At 41.9% G+C, this 21,786-nt stretch overlaps 1 protein-coding gene across 28 annotated transcripts in view; it reads left to right on the top strand.

The window, feature by feature from the left end:
- Positions 1 to 21,786, top strand: part of DLG2 (discs large MAGUK scaffold protein 2) — a 1,023,659-nt gene that overhangs the window by 823,371 nt on the left and 178,502 nt on the right. For 16 of the 28 annotated variants that reach the window (XR_015749696.1, XM_087966056.1, XM_087966058.1 and 13 more), the window contains one exon: positions 15,265 to 15,420. The exons of the other annotated variants lie outside the window; for them this stretch is intronic. Coding sequence is in view for 15 of the 16 variants with exons in the window: in XM_087966056.1 (XP_087822182.1) it covers positions 15,265 to 15,420 (156 nt within the window). In the remaining variant the exon portion in view is untranslated. The remainder of the gene's footprint in view (positions 1 to 15,264; positions 15,421 to 21,786) is intronic. 28 annotated transcript variants of the gene reach the window in all.

The raw sequence follows: 21,786 nt of genomic DNA, 5'->3' as shown, positions 1-21,786 counted from the left end.
TCCATTTCAGTCAGTCAGCTGAGATTGAATCTTTCGGTAACCCTATTTGAAGATAATAAGCATGGATTGCATTCTTCAATTTCCACAATGTCACCAATTTGCAGACCTAGGCATTGGTCTCTGCAACGGAGAAGAATTTGGGGTAACCATAAGCTACACCAGCACTCTCCAAACATGGCAACTTTAAGATTTATGGACTTCAACTCCCAGAATTGTCTCAATGGTTCTTTTTCAAAAATCATGGTTGCCTCACAGATGCTTTTTCAACTGGATTGGGGTTTTTTTCCTTGAGGAAGATGTTTTGCTTTTCATCCAAGAAGCTTCTTTAGTTCTCCAGTTCATTTCTTCACTTCTTCAGTTCAGTCAGAACTGAAGAAGCTTCTTGGATGAGAAGCGAAATGTCTTCTTCCTCAAGGGGAAAAAAACCCAGCCCAGTTGCATTTTGAAAAAGCATCTCTGAAACAACCATGATCTGGATGACTGAGAATCTCCACAGACACTCCCAGAATTCCTCCTCTTGGTTGGGGAATTCTGGGAGTTGAAGTCCACAAACCTTAAAGTGGCCAGGTTTAGGGACTGCTGAGCTATACCTATACTTGACTTACAACAAAATGATACTGAATTTGGTTCTGAATACTGAAACCAAATAGTGTAGTAATATCATCCAGGTGTATATCTGCTGACATGTTTCAGAGAAAGATCCTGTATCTCCTTTGAGTAACTGTTTACCTTTCTCTAATGAAATCTCGAGATAAGTAGAGGCATGTAATACAGCATTCCCAAAATGGGAAAGTTACTTTGGACCCATATTTTCATGGCCTGTCCTAGAAGCTCAGCATTTCCAGGAAAAGCACAGGTTTTCCTCCTTTTGTGTAGCTACTGTGAGACACCAGAAAATGCTTCAATGTCTTTATACTTAGAGACTCTTAACAGCGGGTGGTTGGACTAGATGACCTACAAGGTCCCTTCCAACTCTGTTAATTTGTTAAAGACACAGTGTGATGACCCAGGACATGGCACAAAGGCAACACAATCACATAAGTAAGAGAAGTTCCTTTAATACCGCCAACTTTGCCGCCAATGTCCAGTTACCTTCGGCTGGAGAAAAAACTCTCCTAAGAACAGTTTTTAAGTGGAGGAAATTCAGTCCGAAAACAAAGTACATACAAACTGCAAATAAAACTCCACACAAATCATGCTGCAGCAATTAACTGGACAGGGCAGGATAAGGTCTTGAAGACTTCAAAGGCCAACAAAACACACACAGCTGGGAAGATGCTAGGAACCCAGATAAGCCTTGACAAACAAAAATAACTCATGGCTTGCTTCCAGCAACTTTGCTGTGCGTAGCTTGCCTTTTTAAACACTGTTTTCCCAGCTGCAGCTAAGGAATCAGGGCCCTTTCCTCCCCCATAAGCCATGCAACTCACGTTGCTCTCTTCTCCATTCCTCCCTGCATACCCTAGGATGAAGAGGGGGTGGGCCTGGATCTTCCTCTGAATTCCCTCTGCCTTGTTCTACCTCTCCCCCTGCTCTGCCCAGCTGGATTTTGCCCTTCCCCAGTTTCCTCCACACAGCCACCCTCCCTGTCAGCTGTTCCACCTCTCCCTCAGAATTAGATTCCAAAGGGACATGATAGTGCCACACAGCAGCTGCTGAAGCGACATGGAGAGTGCAGGCTTGCAGGAGGTGCGTTGGAACCCTCTGCGCCTGTGCAAATGCCTCTCCGTCTGTGCAAAGTGCATGTTTGGTGCGCATGCACATGCAAACCGAACTGGTGGTAAAAAATCTTTGAATCCCACCACTGCCTGTATGGCGTTGGAAACTAGAATTTACAGAATTTCTGCAAATTTCTGTAAAGTTCTTCTTGGATCTGTTGTCTCCTCTACTGTGATTATATTACTGCCGTAGTTTTATTTTAATTAAAGCAAAAAAAAAAAAAAAGACTCCTTATGAGTTGATGCATGAATAGAAATCAGGGAACATCAGGAAACATACCATGAGTTGCTGCCTAATTTATCAGCCATCAGCAGCCTGGAGATACTGTATGCTTTGATTTTAATTATTCTTTCATTTAAAAAGCCATAGTTTTATCATGGTGCAGCTGGAGCTGAAGGAAAAAATAATTTTATTGAGAAACTTTATGGAGAAATTGCTGTTCTCTAAAAGAAATTTGATCCTCCAAGTTAGAATGAAACCTGAATTGTTCCTTGATAATTCAGAGGTTTGCTTTTGTGGGCTTTAACAGATTGGAAAAAGTAACAGAGGCAGTGGATGAGGTACCACAAAATTACAGGTTATCCCTATCTACTTTTTGCAAATAAATTGTTGCAATAGATAGTGAATTCCATTTTTCCCTTTCACTGACTTACATAGAAAGGAAAAGTCCCAACTTGTTCACAGTTAACATCTGATGTCACAAAGTGTGACTTAATCATGGTTTAAAAGCTTACTTTCTCAGGAACTCTTAAGCCTATTGCTAAATTCACGCATCCTTAGTTGTGATTTGCTTAAATTTTGGCTAGTTGAGTAAGCCCCAATTAGAGGAGTTTACATGTTATCCTAAATGATGTATTTTGGGTTATTAACTATCCAAAAAAGCCAAGTCAAATCAAATAGCCACGTTATATGTTAGCGTGATGTTTGGAACAATCATAGTTCCTGAGATCAAATAGTGTAGAGACCATGTGGAAAAAGCAGTATCTTTTTACAGATTTGGAAACCTGAAAGAGGAATGGTTTTGAGTTGGTAACTTGTTACAACAGATTATGGTTAGAGTGAAGAACATTTTTCTTTCTGAATTTCGATAATACGAATATAATAACAAGGTTCAAAAGACCAAGCACAACTTGCAGTTTTTCCCAAACTGAATTCTCTCAAGACGTTTGGATTGGAACTTCCAGAATTCCCCCCCAAAATTGCTGAGAATAGCAATAGCAGCTGCAGGAATTGTGTATGGCCAGTCTAGAGAACAGAAGGAGGAGGGGGGACATGACAGCAGTATTCCAGTATTTGAGGGGCTGCCACAAAGAAGAAGGAGGGGTCAACTTATTCTCCAAAGTATCAGAAGGCAAGAAAAGAAACAATGGATGGAAACTAATCAAGGAGAGAAGCAACCTGAAATTAAGGAGAAACTTCCAAACAGTGAGGACAATTAACCAGTGGAACGGCTTGCCTTTAGAAGTTCTAAAGGGACTTTATCACTGGAGGTTTTTAAGATTGGATAGCCACCTATCTGAAATGGTATAGGGCAGAGGTGTCATATTCAAGGCCCGGGGGCAGGATCCGGACAACGGGGTGCTTAGATCTGGCCTTCAGGGCCACCCTGGAAATAGCAAAGGACTGGCCTGCAGTGCCTCTGCCAGCAAAGACGGAGCTTGGGAGGGCCACACATGGCCCTCCCAAGCTCCGTTTTCACTGGCAGAGGTTTGCAGGAGGCCATCACACCCGAAAACGGAGCTCAGGAGCCTGTTTTCACTGGCAGAATGTTTGGGCCACCACAGAGGCCCCCAACACGAGTGACATCAAACTGGCTACGTCCACCCTGCCAATACCCACCCCGCCCCCCTAAGGTCAAACACAACCCTGATGCAGCCCTCAATGAAATTGAGTTTGACACACCAGGTATTGGGTCTCCTGCTTGAATAGAGGGTCAGAATAGAAGACCTCCAAGGTCTGTTCTGATTGAATAAGGCTTTACTCTCTAAGAGGTTTACAAAGTCAGAATATTGCCCCCAACAATCTGGGTCCTTATTTTATTGATCTCAGAAGGATGATGTGATGACCCGGGGTGTGGCACAAAAGCAACACAGTCACAAAAGTAGGTAAAGTCCCTTTAATTCCTCCAACTTGGCCCCCTACATCCAGTTATCATTGGCTAGAGAAAAAACTCTCCCAAGAACAGTTTTTAAAGGGAAGAAATTCAGTCCAAACCCAAAGTACATCTAAATTATAAATAAAACCAACACAAACCACACTGCAGCAATTAACGAGACAGGGCAGGATAAGGAATTGCAGACGTCCAAAAGATAATGAAACACACACAGTTGGGAGGATGCCAGAGCCCAGATAAGACATGACAAACAAAAATAATGCATGATTTGCTTCCAGCAAGGTGCTGTGCGCAAACACCCTTTATATCCTGTTTTCCCAGCTGTAGCTAATGAAGGGAATCAGGGCCTTTTTCTCCCCCATAACCCACGTTGCTCCCTTATCCGTTCCTCCCTGCATGACAGATGAAAGGCTGAATCAACCTTGAGCCCCGTCAGGATCGAACTTCAGACAGTGGGCAGAGTTTACCTGCAGAACTGCAATTTAACCACTGGGCCACCAGGATTCCTAGTGGATTTAAAGATCGTCCTTTCTGACCATAGAGAAGGATCAGATCCACAGTCTTAGCAGGTTAAGGATGCCTTCCTTGATTAAACCAACACTCAGTACTGAAGGTTCCTTAAAAAAAAATACCCTAGAACAGTCATGGCTAACCTTTTCAGCACTGAGTGCCCAAAGTGCATGCACGCACATCCCCAAAATGCAATACACATGTGTCCCCTGTGCATGTGCCCCATCCCCATACATGTGCGGCAGAGCTCTGACGATCAGCTGGCCGGCAGGAGGTGCGCGCATGCATGCGTGATGGAGCTGAGCTGGGGCAACGGCTCACGTGCCCACAGAGAGGGTTCTCTGACACGCATGCCATAGCTTCGCCATCACAGCCCTAGAAGCATATGTTTTAATGTGGGCTACAGCCTTGAGGATTTAATTCCTTCCAACACAAATATGACGATGTTATGACGATATAAAGAACACATGAAAACACGAAGGGTCTTGTCACGTAGGGAATAGCCAGTTCCTGGTTTGTTTTGCATAAATTGTATAATAGGATTAGATGTTTGCCTTCCCCAAAGGATTTCTATTGGGGGCAAAGGTTGCAGTCTGTCTTCTGTCAGATATGTGGAATAAATATTGATTCGTGGGTGTTACATTGAGCCGTAGTTTCTTGTGGTTGTGAGGAAGCAGAAAAGGAATCCAATAAAAGAGATGAGAAGGAGACAAGACAAATGCCTATTTCAGCCACGAATAAGGGAAATTTCAGAACGACTGCATTGCTTGGATGGCTCACGGGGTAGAGCTACCCTTGTTCAGTTTCTCAGTGGTAAAGCCATAATCAGATTACCTTTTTCTGTACCTCCTCTATTTTCTTAATGCTTTATTTTTATTCTCTGTATAACGATCAGAGCATGATGATACTGTGCAGATTTACTATTATTATTGTTGTTGTGGTGGTCATTCTTCTTGTTGTTATTTGGAGCTACCGTATGTGGGCTGCAACTAGATGGCAGCGATGAGCTGGACAAATCTATAATTCTGTCCCACTGTGTGGTTATTTAGTTTTTTGCAGGCCAGACATGGTTGCATTATTCTTAATAGTATTATAATTATTGCTTTACTATTGCTAATATTATTCCTCCAAGTTTCCATCACAAGAGCCTTAAACCAGCTTTCAGCAGAGAACCTGGGGCAGAATCTATGAAAAACACCACAAAGCCAAATTAAAGTGATGGTAATTAGTAGCTTGGATGGATCTAAAGGAGGACTGAAGAATATATGAGCACTTCGGATGGGGATGAATCATCTAGATTGATTGTGAACATCTAAATGGCCTTGTGCTCTCAATAACAGCAATTTAATAAACTCTGTTTCAGGTTACCTCCTCTACTGAAATATAGTCTGGCTTCACACATTATTCTTACCTAAATAACAAGATTGCTTGGATTCAATTTTACACATTGGTGAACCTAGCCTTTGTAATCCCGATTTTCAGCTTTTAATCCTGGTTTTGGCACTGTGGCAGTGGTGGTATTCTACCGGTTCAGCCCGGTTTAGCCGAACCGGTAACTCTGATGATCAGCTTCTGGGCCCTCCCATCTGCCTCGGCTCTATACTGACCATTATTTCCTGCTTTTCAACCTCAGATGCTTCGCGTGGCACAGCAAAGCGCATGTGCATGTGCACAAAACGTGCGCTCACACCAAACCAGTAGGAAAACTTTTTGAAACCCACCACTGTACTGTGGCCTATTCAAACCATGGTTAAAGCAAGCTACGGCCTTAATGCAGGCTATATAGGTAGCTTGTCCATTACAGACAGGGTTTTCTACACTTTAGTGCCAAAATACCTGATCTTAACTTGTCCTTTCAGCCTGAATCAGTTGGATGTTACATGTAATCTCTTGCTTTGTTGCTCTTTCATTTCATTAGTAATTAAAACTTCTATCTCTACTCAAACAGATGCTTGAGGGGACACTGCATTGAATCTAAATCTACCTAGATGCTTAAATGTTTTTTTTTTTAAATACTTTCTCCAGATCCTTTAATTAAGTGCCCATCACCACCAAGGCTTCTCTGAGACAATTGCCAAATTATTCCAAATTTGGGGGAGATATTTTGCCCGATATTGTTGTTTCTTTCATGAATAATATGAGACTTCCTGGGCCAGGTGAGAAAGGTTAACATAACCCTGACATAACCTATTGTATGTGGTGAACAGCCTGAGCCTGTGGGAGGAGTCAAGTATGTCATAAGTTTTGAGCCCAGTGGTGGGATTCATTTGATGTAACAACCGGTTCAGTGAGTGCACGGGGTGCATTTGAAAATAACAAGAAAACTTACCTTTTAAAAACAGCTGGTGCGGAAATCCGCACTGCCCCGCCAATCAGCTGGGCTTCAAACAAACAAAATATAGCACAACCAGGTCAGAACCGGCTGAATCACACCCCTGCTTGAATCCCATTGCTCCCACAAGAGATCTAAATCCAGATCATCTTGAATTCCTGTGACTCTTACCTACAGCTACTTTGCTTGAACCATTAGTAGTTTAGATTCTTGTAGAGAGCTTACGCTTGCAATAAATCTTTATACACATTTGAATTGCCTGGATCTTCTCATTTCCCTGGTGCAATGCACATTTTATTATTTATTTTTTTTTGCAATGAGCCAACCATATTTTTTGGGAAGCCACAAAAAGGTTACTAACTTTCCGTTCATAATGCTTACTGTTTGGTCATTCTGAGGCAAAGGCTTGGTGTAGTTTTCAGATGCGTTAATTGCTTTTGGCCCTTGTTGAAACTAAATCCTGTTGTGCGTCAGAGAGGGTGTTATGTACCACTGCTGTTTGGTTTCCTACTATTTCTACATGTTGTGATGGTATTTTTTTTTTTAATTTTTGTGTTAGCAACATTTATTCACTTTATTTATATTTATTCGTCAAATGAAAATTACAAATTTGAGCGAGCAAAATGAAAAAAAAAATTAAAATATGACAGGGACAATAACCACTTACAGTAGGAAGCTCGAAAATATGGGGTGAGGTCGACAGAAGTTAAATCAGAATTAAAACTTAGTCGCTGAGACAACTGAATCAGATAAGATATTCCAGACAACTCTGTTGCAAAAAAATGTTTACCATCGAGTTTAAAGTGGTTTACGTTAAGTTTAAAGTAGTTGTTTGCATGAGTTACATTCCAATAAAAAATAAAAAATAAAAGTCACTTATAAAAACGTTACTATTTATGATTTTGTATGCAATGCCTAAATCAGGCGTGTCAGTGGAAGTTCAATGTTATTTGTTAGTATCTTTAAAAACTAGCAAAAAAGTCAAAGTGAAAAATCGATAAGGTTTTTAAAATTTTGTTCTAGAGAAAATTTGATGCCTCTGTCTCTGTGTATGTATCTTTGGGTCTTTGTGTGTATGATAACATTCCAAGATTTGTCTATGGAGATTCTCTGTCATCCATGTGATGGTTGTCCCAAAAGTGCTTTTTCAAGAGGCCACAGGACTTTCTGTTTTTTCTTTGAAGACGTTTCGCTTCTCATCCAAGAAGCTTCATCAGCTCTGACTGGATGGTGAGGGAGCCTCAGAGCTGAAGAAGCTTCTTGGATGAGAAGCGAAACGTCTTCAAAAAAACAACAACCCAGAAAGTCCAGTGGCCTCTTGAAAAAGCACCTTTGGGATTCCAAGATCTTATTTCAGAGAAGATTGCTTGGAAGACCCATGCTAGAACAAAATAAAATCCCAAGCAAAAACAACCAATTAAATACCACCTCTTGGAAAATAGAAGGCAAGCAAAAATAACTTCACAGCAAAACCTGTGAACAAATAAAGTATAAAAAGATTAATATAAGTGGAAAGTAACAAGAGAGAGATAAAATCAAAGCCTCTATTGTCACTGTACATCACGTATACAACGAAATTGGTTTAACCTTTACAGGTCCAGTCCATAAAATAAGACAACTTCAGACCTAAGTGTAATTGTGGAAAATCAATAAAATGAGATTAATTAAAGAGATAAATAGGAAAAACCAAGTGGGGCGACAATCTTTTGGTAAAATGGCACCATTCCAGCTGTCATTTTGCTCTTTTTTAAAAAAATTAGAATAAGCAACATATTTAGCTCATATTTGCTTGCTTCCAAAATTCTTAGTTTGGCCAAGTTTTTAAATAGCTACAGTATTTTGATAAGCATCCTGGTCAAATTTGTAATTGGAATAAGTTGAAACTAACTTTATTCATGCTAAGGACAAATTCATTAACATCCATGGTACATGTAGATCTGAATTAGATTCAAGCCAGTAGATAAAATGTTATTAATGGATGAGGTTTATTTTTGGTGCAAAGAAAGATTTTTTTCCCACAGGAAATACTGAACTTCCTTTTGCTAATCCTTAACTGCATTGTTGTTGTTGTTTTTCTTTATTCCTCCACTACTTCAAGCCATTTTTAGACTTTAGCCATTATTTAGTCCTTCAACATGTGAACTTGCATCCTTGTTTATATTTTTATAATCCCTTCATAACAGCCTATCCCTAAACTGAAGTTGAAATACTTTGAGGAATTGATCTGGAGTTTATTGTGCTTTGCAGGTTCAGTCTGCAGAAGGTAGAATAATTTCAAATAAAGTTTCAAGTTAGGGCGGTGAAATTACTGTAAATATGTAGCAAAAAAATAAAAAAATACTTCCAGCAGCCATTTGCATTTGTGTTGACCGATCAACCGGTATGGACAATTTTTGTATGAAATAAAGTGAAACTTTTGTCTCAGGATGTGCTTGAGAATGTAAAATTAAATGTTTGGCATTTAAAAGACAACTGTGTACACACCGAAAATGGAAGAACCTCCTCAGATGCTGAGGGGGAAATGGGTGGGTGGGTGGGTGGGTGGGTGGGTGTGGTAGGGGAAGGGGGTTGCATTTGTTATGTAATTTCTCTAACCATGAAATGTAACAAATGCCTTGTACTTGTGTGAACCGCAATAAAAGCAATGAATTGAGCAGCTGTATGGTCTTTGAAAGTGCTTTGGTTGTGGATAAAAAAAATACGGGATTGGTCGTGAAATAATGCTTATTATCTTTTATTTATTTTGTTTTGCAATAATTTCCTTAATGCTTTTATTTTTGGGGGGTTTCCTGCACAGCGGTCATAGGAAAATGAGAAAATTGTAACCAAATCATAAAACGGTTTACAATTCCCCAACGTGTTTTATCTTTTTGGGTGGGGGGGGGGGGCTGCTTTGTCTGCGGTATTACTAACTAGCCATCTTTTCGAAAGCATTTCATCTTACCTACCATCCTTAGAAGGGACGCGGTGGCTCAGTGGCTAAGACGCTGAGCTTGTTGATCAGAAAGGTCAGCAGTTCAGCGGTTCGAATCCCTAGCGGCATGTAACGGAGTGAGCTCCTGAGCAGTTCAAAAGCATGTAAAAATGCAAGTAGAAAAATAGGGACCACCTTTGGTGGGAAGGTCACAGCGTTCCGTGCGCCTTCGGCGTTTAATCATGCTGGCCACATGATCACGGAGACGTCTTCGGACAGCGCTGGCTCTTCGGCTTTGTAATGGAGATGAGCACCACCCCCTAGAGACAGAAACAAGCAGCACATATGTGTGAGGGAAACCTTTACCTTATCATCCTTAAGCTGGTCTATGACCATAAAGATTTGTTTTGACTTATCTACAATTTTTCCAGTCAGTCCTGCGATCTAGAACAACATGGGCTCTGATCCCCGCTGTTTCCATCCCCACAAATATTCTGCTGAAATATTTTCCTTCAACTTTCTTAACCCATGTCTCCTCTTATCCAGTTGATGGGAGGAATGGACTGTGCCATGAAGCTCAGGCCCCTGGGTCAAGATTAGAAATTGTGTTCCTTCTATTTCTCTTGCTTGGTTCAAGGAGGAACCCTGCTCAACAGTTAATAATAATAATAATAATAATAATAATAATAATAATAATAATAATAATAATAATAATAATAATAATCTCATGCATTTGAAAAATGAATCTCCACTGGATTTAATATCTATTATTGGGCTTTTAAGGGGAGTGGTACAGTGGCCTGGAGATGGAGCTTTGCCTCATAATCAGGAGGCTGTGAGTTTGATTCAGGTAGCGGCAGATATTTCTCTCTCTGGGCACAATGAGAATATATCTGCTGCAAACTCCACATTGGTGACAGGAAGGGCATCCGGCCAGTAAACACTCAGCTCCATTCAGCTGCCCCAATTCCACCCCGATTCAAGAGATTATGGGGGTCATTAAAAGACAAAAAAGAAATGGAAAAAACAAAATTTTTAAAACTGCCAAAAGGTGCCAAACCGCTATCTTTTCATAAAGATCTTTTATAATAAATGAAGAAAATGTTCTGTTTCACTTCCAAGATAAGCCTTGGCTTCGTATAGAGAAAAAAAACAACAACAACCCTTAGATTTTGGACAGACGCACCTGCTTTTTCACTAGTTTTGCTTACTAGTTTTATGACGTTTGAAATTGGTGTTATAAATGCTCGTGTGCTCTCTGAGCTTGGTTGCTTTCTTAAAGAGTGTCTTTACCCAAACTAGGTAACATCATCTGAGCACCAACTTCAGCATCAGTGATAATGTTACCTAGTTCGCTAGTTTCAGGCTGCACAACTCTTATCTTTGCACGGTGTGTTACAGCAGGAGTCCCCATGGACCAACACTGGTCCCCGGCATGCCAGAAACTGGGCCGCACAAACAAGTGAAGCCCCATTTGCGGGTTGCAAGCAGACGCAAAACCACAACCCCTCTAGTCCGTAGAAAAACCTGTCTCCAACAGAATTGGTCCCTGGTGTCCAAAACATTGGGGGGCCACTGCATTACAGGGAGCTAAAATACACAATTTAATGAATTTGGGCCTTCTCATGTCTTACAGCCCCTTTTTATTTTACAAAGCCTTCTGCTGTTTTACAGCACCTTGACCAAGCTTTATGGCTTACTGTATTATCCAAATATGAAACCATCAACTCATAAAATATTTATCTGGTCTTTTTAGAGTTGCCAACAGAAAGGGAAGGAGAGCAGTGCAGCCGCTTGCAAACCAAAACTGCATTCCATAAATGTTTTCAAAGATAGTAACTTAAGTGACCGAAGTTTCTGCCGCGCAAAATTCTAACTAGAGATCATGATTGACGATTCTTGGCTATAGATGTGTCCCATTGGAGAATATGGATTACGATACACCCAGGCGGTGGAGGGGTAACCAGGGTCAAGGGTGACAATGAATTATGTGTCTCAGAGTCGGTTATACCCAGGCAATGCCAGACAGTTTAATTCCCAATAAATCCTTTTGAAGTTTTGGAAGTTCGGCTCGAGACTCATGATTTAAATGGGGTTAAGTGCCAGAATCCTGACAGAAACCATCACTGAATCCAGGTAGCTAAATATCCACTAAATCTTAACTATACTGTAAGATACCATTTCTGGAAAGCTAAAATGGAAGCCATTTTGGATCCAGATCAAGCTTGGTTTAAAAACCCATAGAAAATGGAGGATGCGATGCCAGATACAGACAATTAACTGAGTTTCTTAGCTTAAGGTATCACACATGGTCTGTTCACAGCAGCATCCATGTAGAGGTCAAAAAATCAAGAGAGGAGTCACAATCACAGGATAGTAATCCATCTCCTTTTTAACATGCAGGCATCACACAAGAAAGGAAGATGGTTTTATGACTACCATCTTAATTTATTTATTTTTTTGATTCGCACACATCCTGGACACTAGTGGATAGTTAACTGATATCAGCCCTGTTGAAGAATTTGGCTGTTGGCATCGACTGTGCTGTATCAAGAATGGTCAAGCATATTAAATTCAGATTTTAAATGAAATCAGCTAAGCAGCACTCTGCTTTTTGATTATACCACAAAATCATAATGACAAAATCCATAAAATTTCTGATGAGAGTGCAATGCATAAACCTGTTTAGATGTACCACATCGTTTTGCATATCACAATGTAAATAGTCCTTGACTTACAACAGTTCACAGTGACTGTTTGAAGTCACAATGGCCCTGAAAAAAGTGACTTATTACCATTTTTCACACTTATGACCATGGCAGCATCCCCATGGTCATATGATTTAAATTTTCATGCTTGACAACTGGTTCATATTTATGACAGTTGCAGTGTCCCAGTGTTGTTAATTTAACACAGTGATTCATATAACAAATGTGGCAAGAAAAGTCGTAAAATAGGACAAAACTCACAACAAATTTCTCACTTAACAACAACTTTTGTTGATGATGAGAAGATAAGAGTAGATGATCTGTTATTTGCTGAGCTTTCAACAAAAGTTCAAGAAAATAGGACAAATGATTGAATGTCTGCCTGACAGATGAAAACGAACCTGTACAACTTTCTACAACCCTGATTATTACTGCAGACTATTGAAACAATAAATCTACCTAAGTAAGTCCCAATGCATATATCCTCCAAAGACTTCCAAGCATTTCTTCTGATCGACCTAATTTAGACTCCATCAATTATAAAGAAAAAATTAAAATGCAAGGTTACTTCATTTGGTCCAAAGGTCCTTGGCACTTTCATTCAAACTCTCCGGGGAAAACCAGCCCTGTTTCTCAATCCTGTATTTCCAAAAAGTGCTTTGAACCTTGGAAAATGAAGGAGAGCATTGTAAACCGCTTAGAGAGGGCTGTAAAGCATTGTGAAGCTGTATATAAGTCCAAGTGCAGTCACTACAGGGATAGTGGTTAGCCAGGTCCTATACCATGGAGAATTTTATAGGTGATCTTGAATTGCACCTGGACGCCTATAGTAAGCGGTGTAGCTCAGAAAACAAAAGTTCAACCATCCATGCCTCTGCACTGTGGACCAGTGACAGCTTCTGAGCTGTTTTCAAGGGCAGCCCTACTGTTCTGTCCTAGGCTCCCCCAAAAAGCACTAAGCCAACTCTGAGTCCCGTCAAAACCTCTATTATGTGAATTAATGTGAATTTAGTGCATTCACATTCAGCCAAAGGCTTGGCAAACAGTCTTGCAAAGGTATACTAATTGGCTCAGACCTTATCTATCCTGGAAAGCTGCTTGGTAAATATTTCCACACGCAGTGCTGACAGGGAAGGGCTGGGCTACACAGACAAGTCTTCACGAGGCTGGAATGAATGAACGAATGAACGAGCGAATTGTTTCCTGCAAAAGTCCCTTCCCCTTTTGCTCCTCTTTTAATCCTGATGGGAGGGGCCATTCATTGTCCACCTGTGGCCTTACTCCCACATCGACCCTGATTTCTTAATTGTTCCTTCCTTTTGGCAGCTCTGCACATGCGCAGGCTAGGAACCGGTTCCAGAAGCTCCCCCGCCTCACTGCTGTCCGAGCCCGAAGGCAGCTGATGACTGCCAGCCTGCCCTGGCCCCCTCTCTGCCTCTGATGCAGAGCCCTTGTCCGAGCCTTCCTCAGCCTCCAAGACTGGCCCAGGTTCCTCCCCAACCTCCTTGCTGTCCGACTCTGCTTCCAGGTCCATCAGCCGCTGGTGGGCCACAACGCCCACCTAGAACACATTGTAGTAGCCCACATCTGAGGTCCTACTCTAAAGTACCTCCATTTCTGTTTTGGAGTGCTTGCCAGTCCAGTAACAGTTTGTGGATAGAGAATGAATCCATCCAAACACTTTTGTACGCCAGCTACCACTTCCTCTTCAAGAAGAAGCTGCAAGTCCAGGGAGACCTTCAAATTGTGTACAAGTCCCAATGAAAGAATGGAAAATGTTCAGTTTAGAGGGGTCCAAATATCCACAGCCGCTCAATGTTGCTAGGATGCTGAATCTATCCCACCCTGTCCAGATACAAACACACTAGGATGAGACTTCAAAAGCTCACTTCGTTGACCAGGGATGTAGGTACACATCTTGGTATCATCTTTATATATGTGTGTGTGTGTAGATGTGACGTATGTACATAGATATTAAACTGGAGGGGCTAGTTATCCAGATGTTTACATCCAGATCTGATTACCCAATGTAATAGGTATTCTGGTCTTCACCTTTTAAGTTTCTGGTTGAAATCATGACTCCTGTCCCAAGCAGATGGCCACTACTATGCTCTCAGATACCATGTTAGAACCTGGCCCCTTCTAAAGCCAAGTTTTTTTTAAAAAGCAATAGTTTAAAAGTCTAATACTATTTCAATTTTGTTGCCTGCAGAAGAGGAGTTGACATTCTGTGCTGTTCATTTCGATCCTTATCCATTTTAAACATTGGAAAATGATATTTTGGTTCTACCGTAGCCTGTTCCTTTTCTAGAGAAGAATTGTTCTACAACTGTACCATGGGTTTATCCTGAGTGACCCGGTCTACCGTCTAACAGGCCAGCTCTGGACCTGTTTGACTTCACGTATCCTTACCCTCCTCAAAACCATGAGCCACGGTAGAGAATGGATTCGTATATGTGTCAGTTGGCCACAGCTTGTGAGTGCATCACCCATAAAATGTACACTTGAGAGCCTTCCGAAATGCGGATGACCGAACGCCAGTCTGTGCTGTTGACCCTCATGGTGTGTTCCTAATTTTCTTCCTTGGCTGCTAAAGCTCTGTGTCTAACTTTTCAGTTTAAATGCACTGGTGAAGCAAAGAAATTTCGGGGTGGGGAATAAACCTTCTTCTCTTGGGTTCCGGAAGGTAAGAAGGAAGCTCTGAGCCCAGCCGACAAGCTAAAACCTGAATGTTCTAACCACCGTTGTGTCACTGGTTTCCTTTCCTCTGGCTGTCTCGTGTACAGTACTGTGCGTTTTGCGCTCTCAATGGTTGTCACTAGCATTGCCGTCACTTCGCAGGAGTTCTGTGTATCTAACCCTTTCTCTTGTCGACCTTCTTTGCATGCCTCCGAATACAGTTAGCTGTGCAATCGATGCATGTTGAAAGAAGCCTAATCTCTGTTTTTCGTCTCTCTGTTACCACCAGGCCTCCTGAACCCGTTTACAGCACTGTGAACAAATTCTGTGATAAGCCACCTTCTCCCAGACATTATTCCCCTGTCGAGTGTGACAAAAGCTTCCTTCTTTCAGCTCCCTATCCCCACTACCACATAGGCCTGCTCCCTGACTCTGAAATCATCAGGTACTGCATGTGCTTATTCCTCATTTCCACACGTGAGAATGCATGGGTGTCACGGAAGGGCAGAGGAGATAGGCTGTACGCGCCACCCACGCTGTACGCCCGCCTCTCCGAGACTCTCTCTTGATTGATTGAGAAACACCATCTCTCCGATCAAGAAAATTCAGTCTGGAGAGCTGTGAGCCTTGGTGGCATCCCACCTTTGGGGGGTGGGACCTTACCTTACCGAAGGTGGGAAGTTGCACTACATGGAATTGGATATCTAACTCTGGGTTGACACCTCCGAAAGATTGCAGCCCTTTGAAGAACTTTTCAAGTCTACTGAAGATTCGAGTTGGGGCCTTCTGTAGATTTTGTAGATTCAAGGTGGAGCCTTCTGCCGTCTCACCTACCTCTGGGTGGTTTGGTTATGAACCTTTCAGGCAGTGCCCTTAGATCAAGTTCATCCATCTGTGCTCGGTTGTAGGGCTCATAAATGAAAGAGGGGAAAATGAACAACAAGACAATACGGGTGGCTATTTTTTTTTTTTAAATACAAGGAATTCAGTGGCAGAGAGAATTCTGAAAGAGAAAGTGGGGGAAAGAAACTTGGTAGGCCTTCGTTCTCCCACAAATATTCTTATGTGTATTTAAGATTATGACTTTAGTCTGTTATTGCTTCACCAACAAAGTAGCAAATGAAGACTAAATCCATATAAATGTAGATTTATGTAATTTTAGTTTTTTTTTTAATTTATATTTTCTAACCAAGGAGAGAAGCAACCTAGAACTAAGGAGAAATTTCCTAATGGTGAGAGCAATTAACCAGTGCCTTCAGAGGTTGTGAATGCTCCATCACAACCAAAAATCACAACCAAAAATTTGTCTAAGCTGGTATAGGATTTCCTGCTCAAACAGGGGATTGGAGTAGAAGACTCCAAGGTCTCTTCCAACTCTATTATTCTATGTTCTATATGGCCGCCCCTCTCACTCTCAGTGACTCTGGGTGACTTACAAAGATAAACATCTCATATTTTTTTTAAAAAGATAACCATCCCATCACCTCTGGCGCCAACAATCCATCAAACAAACCACTTGATGGGCTCCATCGAATTCTGGGTTCACCAGGCCCACTGGCAAAACCAGCTCTTCAGGGCCTTGCAAAGTGGGGGCCAATCTTATTTTTGCAGGGGTGAAAGGAAGGAGCCACCACAGAGGAGGCCCTTCTTCTTAGTCCCACCAGATGGACTTCCTCAGGAGAGGGGTGTTCTGATCAAGGCTTCCTGAGACAGTAACCATCACACAGTAACCTTGTTTTTATTTCAACGGCTGTGAATTATATGCATTCACAGCCCGTAATGAGTCCCAAACAGTTTGTGAATAGTCCAACAGAAGTCTGCCACAGTTTTTTGAGGGATAAGGCTGATAAGCACCCACCTTTATCTCCCTTGAAATGCTGCCAACAACTACATTGCCAATTAGCTGTACAAGGCCAAACTGAGCACAAAGTCATCACGGAGCTTCAGAGTTTAAAACGACCAGAACAAATAAAGTTGCTTCCTGCAAAGGCCTCATGTCCCTTTGCTCCTCCTTTATGTCTTATGGGAGGGGCCAATCATCTCCAAGCCTTACTCCCAAGTCGCCCCTTTTGTCTTAACTGTTCTTGCCTTCCTTCTGGCAGCTCTGCACAAGCGTGCACTGGGAACAGGCTCCCCCTGTTCCTCTGCCTCGCTGAGGTCAGATTCTGGAGGGTCCAGAGTCAGCACATAATTTTCAGACAGCCCTGGCCTCATCTCTGTTTCAGACGGAGATTCCTCGTCTGAGCCCTCCCCAGACTCCAGAACTGACCCATGTTCCTCCCCACTGTCCGACTCTGCTGCCAGCTCCGCAGGCGGCCTGCCGGACCACAACAAGGGGCTCCGCAGCATTCCTTATCTCCCTGTTCTGGTAGGTCAGGTAGATATGACCAAGAGAAGATGGATCTGGTACATTGAGAAGTATGGCCTTCCCAAAGACCCTGCCAAAATGCTAATGCTCGTCTACTGTAGGTTTCAGAGGGCTTCCTCTGTTGTCATCACTATCACAGCTGACATATAAACAAGGGCCATTGCTATGTATAGGCAATGTTTTTAACTTGCTTTGATGCAGGCTTATTTCCCTTAATGTAGTTGTTGTTTTTTAAATGGATGTATTCCCTTTGCTTGCATCGTTCTTCCATTTTACTTCCGTTTATAGTTTTTATCATATTAATATTGATGATGGCTTCTTCCTTTCCAGCCAGTAAGCTTTTTTCCAGAGTCCCAGGCAGAGTGAGAACCCTCCCACCACCTTCCTTACCTTTTAGCTGGGATTAAAGTGTCTTTTAGCTAGAGATAAACACAGTTAGAGATGGGATCTTGTTAGGGTTTATTACAGAAATCAAATCCAGAAAGCACACACAGATGACTGATTCAGCAGGATTCATTAACTTCTTTATATACATAAGAGCATATGGGTAAATGTACAATACCAATAGTAGATTCTTCCAACGTCACACAAGCAGAGAAGAGAATAGTTTCGGTTTTACAGACAAGCCCAGACAAGCTTTCAGCTTCAGAGCTCAGAGCAGACTAATTTTAGTTCTCAGCACAGCACTCAGGGCTGCAGGGCCATGCCCAGGTTCCTTCAGTTTCAGTTTCTAATCCAGCTCTCATTGGCTGACCCTGTTACCATGTCCCTGCCAGTTCATGAATTCTGACAGATCTCTAATTCTCCTGTTAGGTGGGGGCAGGCTTCTCTTTTGGCTCCTTCCCAAGGAGTCCTTCTACCCTAGCTGATAGAAGATGGAATTCAACGTGTAAGGTGTCTGCATGTGGAGTGAGCCAATGCAGACAGCTCATGGAGGATGGGCACATAAATTTTGAAAACCTTCATGTCTTCTAGTGTGAGGAGGTTAAAAATGAGGCAGGCCACCACCAAAGTCTTGAGCCAGAAGCCTTTTACTGAACACTTGACATTTATTTTCAGAATAACAGAATTGAAAGTGACCTTGAAGGTCTTCTAAGTCCAACCACCAGTTCAAGCAGGAGACCCTACACAATTCCAGACAAATGGCTGTCCAATCTCCTCTTAAAAACCTCCACTGATGGAAGCACCTACAACTTCTGAAAGCAAACTGTTCTACTGATTAATTGTTCTCACTGTCAGGGAATTTGTCTTAGTTCTAGGTTGCTCTTCTCTTTGATTAGTTTCCATTTGTTGCTTCTTGTCCTACCCTCAGGTGCTTTGGAAAATAGGTTCACCCCCTCTTCTTTGGAAGCGCCTGAGATATCAGAAGACTGCTATCATGTCACCCCCTAGTCCTTCTTTTCGTTAAACTAGACATACCCAATTCCTGCAACCATTCATATGTTTTAGCCTCCAGTCCCTGAATCATCTTTGTTGTTCTTCTCCACAATATTTCTATTTGGTCTTCTGCCATCACTCTTCCTGTCACAAAAAGGTGTGACCAATCCAGGATGACAGGTTTCTTTGGAAGACTTTGTTCTAAAAAGTGGATTGACATCAGGAATGTCCATGTTCCAATGTCTTGAGAAGCCTTGAGAAGTCATTGTACAGAATTCCCAATGACCAAATATTAAACTGGATGAGCTGAACTGGCCGTTTTAAGATGTAAAATCGATGCTTCGAGCACCTACAAGTAGATACCATTTTTCCTCCTTAATTTCCTCAACCCTTGCAAAATACACAAAGCAGCCTCTTATTCTGGGAGCGATTGGTAGAGGACCACAAAAAGGAAACTAATGGGTCATCCATGGGTCCAAGCATGGTTTCCATGATCCATTCTTCTCGGAAGACAACAATAGAAGCAGTGGAACAGTTTGCTTCATCCCTAGAGGCTTTCAAAAAGAGACTAGACAGCCAATTGTCTCAAATGGTATAGGGTTTCCTGCTTAAGCAGCGGGTTGAGCAAGGCCCCTTCCAACTCTGTTATTCTGTTTTCCAAGTTAGATCTAAGTTCAGCCTTATTCTGTCTTTTCTATTTCTCATACAGCTCCTAAGAGTTGTGGAAAGAGGATCATTCCAGCTGTGGTTAAGCCTAAAACAGCTGAGGGGGTATTACCAAACCAGAGAAACTGTTTAACAGAAGGGAGAGCATTAGTCAACCATGACCTCTGTTGAGATGCTAGAACTCGCCAGCTGCCTGATACCCAACATGCAAGTTTGCCCCTATTGTTCAGAGCAGCATTCAAAACAGCATCCTTGCATCCATCTCAATTGCACTAGCTAAACATTGCAAAGATGACAGTGGTGTCTGTTTCTTGATAGCAGGAAAGCGTTCTTGGATTGCGCATCACACATGCTTGCTCTTTCTTTCCTTCTAAATGTTCCTCCCAAAGATTGATGGTTTCTTACTGTTACCTGTAGGAAACTAACCATCATCAAAAGGGTTCCCTTCTCCTGCCTAGTGATCTATCACAGCTCACTAGTATCTTCCCACCGACCCTGAATAAAACAGGAAGCCATTCATTCATCAATCATCTTTTTCTCTTACAATTCTCCTGCTCGCGCTATGATTCCATTCAACTCCCCCCTGTGTTTTAGAGAGCGGTTTTTTCAATCGTATTTTATAGTCTTATACGTTCCCAGATCACTTTGCACAGAGTGATCTCTTTTAGAGAAGGGTGATTGGTATATTCACAGAGCAGCGTGGTGCAGTGGCCTAGAGGTGGAGCTCTCGCCTCACAATCAGGAAGCTGTGAGTTCGAACCTAGGTAGAGGCAGTTATTTCTCTCTCTCTGGGCACACTATGAGAATATATCTGCTGAATATAACTCCACATTGGTGACAGGAAGGGCATCCGGCCAGTAAACACTCGGCTCCATTCAGTTGCCCAGACTCCATGCCCCAAGGGATTATGGGATCATTAAATGAGGATGATGATATCAACAGAGCAGGGGAAGTCATGCTACATAGGATTCTAACCTTAATACCGTAATTCTTATTAATTTACCTTGGGATGAAGCCTTCTTGAATTTCATACAACTAGCCTTTCCAGGCCTTAAAGCAAAGAACAGAGCTTTGTTCCTCTGCCTGCAATTCAATAAGCACCTTATCTCAAGAGCAGTTCCTGGTATATGTTTGCGTCACATCTCCAGAGGTGTGCCAAGATGAAATTAGGGCCTTGGCCTAGAATTCTGTTGGAATTTGGTTTTTTGAATATAAGCTATGATTCCCTACGATTCCCATTAGTTCATGCTAATTTTCCGTTCATTCATTCGTCACCTTTATTTCTGTATTCCGTTCTCTCCTGGTGGCTGTCGTTTGTTTGTTTTCTGTTTCTTTCTGATATTTACAGACAGTTGTGTTTCAGCATGCTGTTAATCTGCACGGAATCGTAACTCTAGGCATGATGTGATGCCATTTACATATATGCAGATTGAGCCCAATCTGATCCATCAGGGCTTTTCTGCCAGAGATATGATTATAATTGATCCCCCTCCTGAAGACAACTTGCGTTTAATCAATGTGCGTGCTTTTCTCCCCCTAAAGATCTCAAAATAACTAGCTTTTTTTTCTTTAATGAAATGAGGAACCAAGGATGGGCAAGCAACTTCAAGTGACATATTTTACATCTGAGATAGGCAATAGAAAGCCAAAGTTTATTTCAATATTTCAAAGTTCCATGTGGCTGATTATTTGTCTATTTGACTTGAGAGAGAGAGAGAGAGAGAGAGAGAGAGAGAGAGAGAGAGAGAGAGAGAGAGATTACATTGTGTTAGAATACAGCAAGAAGATGTGGTGACTGAAGGAGTGTTTAAGAGAAGAATTTGTTTCTGGGGTTCTGACATTTTTTTCAAAAGGCCTCAGGAATCCACAATTATTATTTTTTTGCTAAGAGTAGAACTTGGCTGAATTTGAAAAGCAAAGCAACCTTGGTTAATAACCTGGATGGGAAACCATTGGGACATTTTAAAGCTGTAGATTAGACTTGGAATTCTAAAAAAAAAAATTGTGGAAGAAGACAATGGAGGCCACACTGGACATTTTCAAGAAGAGACTGCCCAACCAGACTGTCCAGAATGGTATAGGGTCTCCTGCTTGAGCAGGGGGTTAGACTAGAAGACCTCCAAGTTCCCTTCCAACTTTATTATTCTGTTCTATGCTCTGTAACAACACGAGCATCTCCATGTAGCCACCAGAAGTTCAGTCTGACTTTCACCAAAATACAGTGGTACCTCAGTACTCCTCATCAATTGATCCCAGGAGGCAGGATGAGTACCAAAAATGATAAGTTCCAAACAATTTTTTCCCCATATGGAATAATGAAGTCACAAGGCAGCCAACACCGACAAGTTCTAGCTTTTGCATTGAGTACCAAACAAATGATGAGTACTGGGACAAAAATGT

The sequence above is a fragment of the Notechis scutatus genome, chromosome 5 (assembly GCF_049901735.1).
Source record: "Notechis scutatus isolate UNSWTSFEM ecotype Mainland chromosome 5, rNotScu1.2, whole genome shotgun sequence".
NCBI classification, from domain to species: domain Eukaryota; kingdom Metazoa; phylum Chordata; class Lepidosauria; order Squamata; family Elapidae; genus Notechis; species Notechis scutatus.
Note: the sequence above shows the minus strand (reverse complement) of the source record. Positions and strands in the feature narration are given on the sequence as shown.